The sequence below is a fragment of the Cynara cardunculus genome, assembly GCF_001531365.2.
Source record: "Cynara cardunculus var. scolymus isolate 2C chromosome LG 9, CcrdV1, whole genome shotgun sequence".
Lineage (NCBI taxonomy): Eukaryota > Viridiplantae > Streptophyta > Magnoliopsida > Asterales > Asteraceae > Cynara > Cynara cardunculus.
The window spans coordinates 10,881,633-10,889,647 of NC_037536.1; the positions used below are offsets into that span (position 1 = coordinate 10,881,633).

General features: G+C 31.9%; 1 protein-coding gene across 2 annotated transcripts; it reads left to right on the forward strand.

Moving 5' to 3' along the window:
• Window positions 1-4,315: 4,315 nt before the first annotated feature.
• On the forward strand, window positions 4,316-7,797 carry LOC112517951 (protein TRM32). Of its 2 annotated transcripts, none has more exons than XM_025125394.1 (5): window positions 4,316-4,531; window positions 5,016-5,214; window positions 5,556-5,641; window positions 5,732-6,713; window positions 7,001-7,797. In XM_025125394.1, the coding sequence occupies exons 2-5, from the start codon at window positions 5,055-5,057 to the stop codon at window positions 7,609-7,611; spliced, it is 1,839 nt and encodes a 612-aa protein (XP_024981162.1). In that variant the 5' UTR covers window positions 4,316-4,531; window positions 5,016-5,054; the 3' UTR covers window positions 7,612-7,797. The 2 variants fall into 2 exon arrangements, with proteins under 2 accessions (XP_024981162.1, XP_024981163.1); XM_025125395.1 differs by lacking the exon at window positions 4,316-4,531 and adding an exon at window positions 4,558-4,759.
• Window positions 7,798-8,015: the final 218 nt, after the last annotated feature.

Below are 8,015 nucleotides of genomic sequence, written 5' to 3' on the forward strand. Positions count from 1 at the left end.
ATTTTAAAACCCATCTTTTTTGGTTTTTTCATGGGTTATGATCTGTCAAATTTGTAGTTTTCTTTATTGGTTTTGAGTGTTTATCTTAAAACTCAAGTTTCTTGGTTCTTTDCTYTTTGTGTAAATCGAACACATTTGTGGAGTCGTTTAAATATGTTGGATTTTAAATATATTATATTTTAAACTGTCATACAATTTTTTTTCATCGATAATCTGTAATTGGAACCATAACTCTTATTTATTCAAATTGTATTAATATGTAAAGGCCAAGTATAACCTATATCATCGTTAAATCTTATCTTATAAAATCAGTGGAAATTCAAAATCGTTAAAATTCATGGCTCCCGCCGCTTTGCGCAGGTACACAACTAGTAAATGTATAAATGAAGTACAATAATAAAAAAAGATAAATTTAATGGGACAATATGAAATTTAAGAGTATATTGAAAGATTTTGTATACGTTAATAATTTATAATATGACTAGATAAAAGTTGACATGTTTTTGAAAATTAATTCTATTAAAATCGATTTTTTAAAATTATCAATCTTAAATAGACATTTTTTTTTATTAAATCTATCTAAAATCAAAATTATAACTAAATAAAAAAACATGTGTAATATTTTATACGATTGGTTCGAACATAATATATGCATAAAAACCTGGATGTTATGGTCGTGAATATTGATGAAAACAAGGAAACGTAATGACCAAGATTAGTTATATTTTAATAATAGATTTTGGATTTTTTATATATTTAAATAAAATTTAATATGTACAAATACATATCAATATCAATATCAATACCAACTATATTATATTATAGATTATTTGACAAAAATTCTTAAAAATAATTTGTTATGCATAAAGTAATGTTTATTAATACATGTTACTTAAAACTCAAGATTACAAATAAATTATGCATAACTACAACTTATTAAAACTTCATATCTGAATTCGTATAACTAACTGCAGATAGACATAATCAAATACATGATAAATATCAATATCATGTATAAAAAATTATTTATGCCTCACAAAGAATAAAAATATTTTAATTATGTTTATATTTTAATTAAGACAAAGGTCCAGACAAAATTGTTAGATCCCCTAATAAAATTTAACTTAATTTTAAATTTTAAGAAATAGTTTTATAGTTTTGGTCCTTGTGGTTTATACTCAACTACGAATAAAGTCCTTAAAACTTCATGAAGTACTATAATGGGTAATTGGTTAATGGCATTTATATTTTGCTATGAAAATGGTCCTTAACACTAACATCGTTAGCTAAAGTGCCGTTAAGTGCGGGGTTTTCTTACAAAAATTAATATATATTATCATATTATTTACTTTGTTATAATCTCTCAGTTATTTTCCCCTGGGATCATAATTCTAAATAACTCGTTATGGTCTTTTTATGGTATCAAGGCTTGGGTTCGCCGTCAAGTTAACCCCTGTAGCTTCATTCTAAGGGTTGGCTTCCATTGTAACAAGTTATGGCACGGTAGGATGTGTTATGGCATGCTACAACGTGTTATTTTGTAAGTTGTGGGTTTTTTTAAGATATAACTTGAGGGATAAATGATAATTATGTATGATACCTAAGATTTAAATAAACATAAAAAAAAAATTAAAAACTAAAGCTTAATTAGGTAAGTACTTACTCTCATTCCCATACACATAAACTCGAACACAAGTTCTTTGAAAATTTAAGAAAGTAATGTGTTGGGATTCAAGAGATTTAATCTTGATTTTGCACCCTTGATACCAGCTTTTATAAGCTCTATATATCTAGTATCAATGATTCTTATTTCATTCTTAATTTTATTACTTTATATGAATTTAATTTGTTATACATTATTATTCAAAACACTGTACACACACACAAATATATGTGTGTGTGTGCGCGCGCGTGTGTAATGCCACTTTAGGGCACACATTGAATAATGTCATGGCCTCGCTGAAACCATAAGGCTTGAGGCTTGATCTCGTTGTCACGCCACACCTCACGTTATTTAGAACCTTGCCTAAGATTGACATTCCCTTTCCCTCACCACCACCAGCCATCTCTTTTTTTATCTCAATCCCTGTTAGCACTATGCCTCCATCTTTTGTTCCTAGCTTTCCCTTTCCCATCGCAATTCCCTCCAACTAATATGTTGAAGTTGAACAGTTTAAGAATCCGTATTCCAAAAACTCCTAAAGACCAGTAACGCTTCTGCTTTGAAGCTCAAACCATATAAAAAAAATTATCCCTAATTTGGGTTGATCTGAGTTGGTAGGGTTGATCCCTAATTTGGATGCAATTATTGGACTTGATCAAAGTTGTTTATGCGTTTTGTTTCAATGCATCAATGATTGTGTTGGCATGGTTCTCTTCTGCTTGGGAATTTCTGGCATATGAAACATGAAAAAAAGGTAATATACTGAGTTAGATTCGAAAGATGAAATATGATGATTAAATCTGATCGAAAAGGAATGAGTGGTCGACAAAGTCATGGTCGGTTGGTTGTGGAACATAATGGTTACATAAGGGTGGGTCGTAAAAAATAAAGCATGAAAAAGATTTTAAAAAAGAAAAAAAGATGAAAATGCCCTTTACTTAACGGACAATTTTCAACAGAGTTAATTAGAGTACCACTTTCATAGCAAAATAGAAACCACAGTGACCATTACTATACTTCATGAAGTTTAGGGACTTTGTTCATAGTTGGGTGTAAATCACAAGGACCAAAATTGTAGTCTACTCTTTTTATCTGTCGCTCGATTAAGTTTTTCGAATTGAGTTCAGCTGAGTCATTCGAGCCAACAATTTATCAAGTAAACATATTTATACATTCTTAAATTACACAAACAAAACATAAAAAAAAAATATAAAGCTCAAGCTAATAAAGGATTTAATTGAGCTCAAGGCTAAGCCTATAATCGAGCTTGTAAAACTTGAATTCTAGGTACAATAAAATAATTCAAATTTGTTTAATGAATATCGAGATCGAACATTGAAAAAATATCTGTGCCCAAACTCGAACCATAATTTAAGTAAGTTATTTGAGTTCGAACCCAATATTAATTTCTCGAGACGAGCTTAAAGAATCTATTATTTAACTCGATTCCGCTCATTAAAAACCATATTCTATCGTCTAGCTTAGCACAAACTAGTACTAAACCGTATCAAATCAGTCTTTTTTTCCTTTTATTTTAGGATCAACTTAATTGTATTGGTCTCGATCGGTTTTAACTAGATTTGATGAACAACCCTATTAAAATAGCTTTAATGGGTGATCAATATGATAACCGTTTTAGTTGAACAACCATAAACCATAAGGACATAGTCTTACAAGCTCGTGAACAAACAAAAACATAAATTGCCCACATATTATACATATGTATAGATATACATGGGCTGATTACAAAAAGCTAAATGTTTTATAAAAAACGAGAAGTTTCAATATCATATATGATTATCCACAATCTTAATCATATATTTATTATACGCAAGTTGCATGGAAACACATAGACGCTTAATCATATATGATTAAGCACACCTAAAGAAGCGTAATCATATATGATATTGAAACTTTTCGCCTATTCGTAATATGTTTAGTTTCTCACATGATTCTTTTTCTTAATGACATATATATACATAAATCATTTTGTTCAATTTATTTCTGTAGAAGATGTATTAAGTACAATATTATAATATCTATATCTATATATATATATATATATATCATCATCATGACATAATAATAATAAATCACACACGTTCAATTCATAAACAAAGCCAGGTGATTTCGGTTTTTGATTTCGGATCAAATAGTCATTTTATCCATTCAAATTGGTATCCTAGTTATTCCTCTCTCTGGTTTACCCAAATATCACTACGTCCGCAATATTACAAACCTAACTAAAAGACAAAAAAAATCAAATTTCACCGGGTTAACAAGTGGTACCATCGCAATTGCAAACCCGACCGTTGTAATTGCGGATCTGGTCATCGCAATTGCGTACCTGGATTGAATCTAATAAAAAAAATTATCTTTTAACTAGGTCCATAATATTGCGGATGTTGATATGCATAATAACATTTGGATAAACCCGGAAAAAAAAGGACTAGTAAACCAATTTAAATGAGTAGAATGACTATATGAGTCAATTTCCGTAATATTATTCAAAAAATATTTAAATTATTAATTTATGTAAAATATATATATATATATATTAAAAAGAGAGAATATTGTAGAGCTGATATTCAGGTCAATATTCCCCGTTTCTTGTGAGCTACTATGGTGGCGTGGGGGCGGGGGAGTGGTTGACGGGTAAACCCCAATTTGGCGGCTACTTCTTGTATTCCTTTGACATAGTAAACCTACGATTTCTTCCCAATTCACACATGCTAACCTATCTTCTTCTTCTTCTTCTTCTTGCCATAAATTTAATCTTTTTTTATATTAATTTTCCACCTTGAATGCGTTAAACATCGCCATTCCCTTGGTTTCTAGATGGTCATAGCAAGACCACACAACAGAAAGGTCTGTAAGTTTTTGGGTATTATGTCTTATTATAATTGGTTGCGCAGTAAGTGTTTGAATAAATTCCTCACTCACCCAAGAATATGGTTCTCGTGGCTATACTTATTATTTTTGTTTCTTCTCCCGCGGGAATTCATTTTCTCATCTGTTTTCCAACCATTCCTTTACTTTTCCTTTTGATTTCCTCCTCTGCTTCTTTTGGCACGATAAAGGGTGTTTGTTATAACAGTAAGTTCAAGATTTAATCTTCTGGGTGTAGATTATTTCCAAGTGTTTCATCTTTTTAAGCAATATGTTGTGTACCTTACCTTTAATCATGTTTAAATTTGAAAAAGGAATTGTTTCCGATTGTTTTTTTTAGCTTCTGCGAGGTGGGTATTGGAAGTTGCTAATCAAGTTTGGTTTTAAATGAGTTGGGTATTTGAGATTTGCAAAAAAAGAAAAGAAAATTCATATGGGTACTTTCTTCATGAAATTTTTTCAGGTTTGGGGAATTTGTTAATTGAATATTTTTAAGGATCAAATGGGAAAGGTGTTGTGGACAGAAGATGGAGATCAGTTTGATAAGATTCATTCAGGATGCATGTCTGGAATGTTTCATGCTCTTGATTACCAGTATTGGCACTCTGTCAAGAAGATACTTCCACACAGAAAGCATGAAACCCTAATCAAACATGCTAACCGTAAGTAGACTATCTCATGATTGATATGTGTGTGTGTGTGTATGTATATATAATATTTGATCTTTCTGTGAATCAAGTTCATAAGTTATTTCAAGATTCGATATTTTGTTGGTTATGGAATTGATATTTTAAATGAACTATGCTTAAGAAACATAATTTCATCTGTGTTAAAGGATATAATTATTAGTTTCTTTAGATTCACAAACGTATCTTTCTATCCATCTTGGATATTTCTTTCCAATTATCAGATATTTGTTGCATCATTTCTCTTTGATTGATATTGATAGTACTTAATTTTTCGATATTTGCTTTGTAAGTATGTAATTTCTTGTTTTCTTTAGGCAACAGAAGGCACAAGAGGATATCAGATGATCAAGATCCTTTTGAAGTGTTAAAACTTTTAGAGGCGGAAACAAGTCATATACTGGTATGTTCTTGAAGTCTGCTGCAAGAAAACCCGTTTCTTATTTCAACGATAACCAAAATGACAGATTTCTAACTTCTTGGTATTTATCAGGTGGACCGGAGCAATAGAAAAACCAGCTCTACCCAGAAAAGGTCGTTAAAAGCTCGTATAAAGGCATTAGTTTCTGAAGATACTTTTAAGGACAATGACAAAGAACGAGATCCCAAGTTTGTACCAAGTCCAAGGTTGCAAAGGACTAATTCAATTCATCATTTAGAAAGCAATGAATGGGTTCGTCCAATCATTTTCTTTCCAGATAGTGAAGAGTTGCATGAGAATGCAACAGAAAATCCAAATGTTCCGAATTCTGAGACCAAGGATTATGGTGATATTTTAGAAATGTTCAAAGTGAACAAAGAGCTATTTGTGAATATGTTACAAGATGGTTCCCAAGTTTCTAACATGAAAGCAAAATTGACCAAGTCGGGTTCTTTTCCTACTGGGAGACGATTCTTGAGGCCTACCAAGCTCAAGGATAAGTTGAATGAGTCGTACACCACTTCAAAAACCGAAAGAAGGTTGGATTCTTCATCAAATTTGGGGTTTCTGATGACTGAATTAGATAAACAAGATGGAAAGAACTCACACGATGATCTTAACAATAACAATGTTATGCCCATCAGAAGAATATCTTCCCTCAATGAATCTTCAAACAGATATTCCCAGTTGCTTGATTTTAGTAAGGAGGCCACTCTGCGCCCTTCTAGAAGCTTGAAGTTGGCAAATGGAAGTGAGAACATTCCAAGTACCCAAGAACCGAATTTCTTTAGAACGAATCGCTCTTTGCCTCATATTAACAATCCCAATCAGGAGTCCCATGACGCTTATTTCTTTCGAAGTGCTAGCCAAAATGAAAGAAATCCGGTTTCTTTTCCTTTATGTACAGATAAACCTGAAGATTGCGAGTGTTTGAATGAAGTGGTCTATAGAAGTGAGAATTTTTCAGAAAATGAACATTCAACAGAGGATATCCCTCATTTAAGCTCTGTTCTAGCTCCTGAGAAGGTCCAGTCAGAGTTTCAAATCCCAGAAGGTAACTAGATATATATATATATATATATATATATGCATATGGTATCATGCTTACAACCTGCTTTATAAGTTGGTCCAAAACTTGCTTTATACTAAATTCCTTCATAAAAAGAAGTACGAGTTTTTGAGCTCAAATCTTAACACACTATTTATGCATAACTGTGTGTGTATGTATGTATGTTTGTATATGTATCTATTTATGCATATTTATTCTGTGTGGGATAGTTGGGTCTGTTTGGTTTGGTAAAGAAGTTCGATCATTCGTGTTAATTCATTAATGAATTTCAGGTTTGGATTCATTAACCAACTCGAAAGGTAACGTTGAGAAGGAAATCATGATTGTCAACAATAACAAACACTTGGAATCATCAATGAGACACTACCAGGAGGACGACGATTTCACTTACGTGAAGCAGATTCTAGAGCGGTCAGGTTTCATCAAGAATGGGTTCCATCAAACGTGGTATTCCTCCAACCAGCCTCTAGACCCTTTTGTGTTTCAAGAAATCGAGTCTCAGTATTTCCACGATCCGGAACTCTTCGAAGAGGAATTCAACGAGCTATCTCATCATTTACTCATCTTTGATTTGGTGGATGAGGTTTTGGTTAATTTTTATGAAAAATCATCGGCATACTACCCGAAAGCGCTGTCTTCTTCCTGCCACATTCGACCTGCCCCGACTGGACCGCGTGTCCTTGATCAAGTCTGGAAGCGTGTTAGCCGATGGCTCGATTTGAAGCCGGATATGAACGAATCTTTAGACGATATCGTGTCTCGAGATTTGGGAAGTGATGATGGTTGGATGAATTTGCAGTTGGATTGTGAGTGTGTTGGACTTGAGTTGGAAGATTTGATTCTGGATGAAGTTTTAGAAGAAGTGTTGTTTGAATGCAGTTGATGTGTTCTTATTCTGGACGTGAGAAGGTAGAGTTTGATGGAAGGGATATATTGGTAATTTCCTACTCCCCTGTTAGGTTTTTCGAATTGGCATTCATGTAGAAAAACTGACAGGTGGATGAATTCTGATGGCTGGTGGAATTTTTAGAGCAGTTTAATGTACTTGTAAATATTATTTTGTGATAGTTCAATAAATGAGAATGATTTTTTCTTTTCATTTTTGAGAAAAATAAATAGTTTTTCCATTTTTAAAATCAATTATTTTTTTTAAGGTTAAATACATGAAACGGTAATCTATTTTTCATAAATTTTCTTATTATAACATTTTACTTTTGTTTTTCTTTATTACAAAAATATACTTTTAAATTATTTTTTATTAAGGCATCATATTTAAAAATTTTATTC

Excerpts from the sequence above, each read along its gene's own strand:
- LOC112517951 (XM_025125394.1), top strand. The coding sequence starts at position 5,055 with ATGGGAAAGGTGTTGTGGACAGAAGATGGAGATCAGTTTGATAAGATT. Across the intron at positions 5,642-5,731 it reads CGGAAACAAGTCATATACTG|GTGGACCGGAGCAATAGAAA; the intron begins GTATGTTCTTGA and ends GGTATTTATCAG. Across the intron at positions 6,714-7,000 it reads AGAGTTTCAAATCCCAGAAG|GTTTGGATTCATTAACCAAC; the intron begins GTAACTAGATAT and ends AATGAATTTCAG.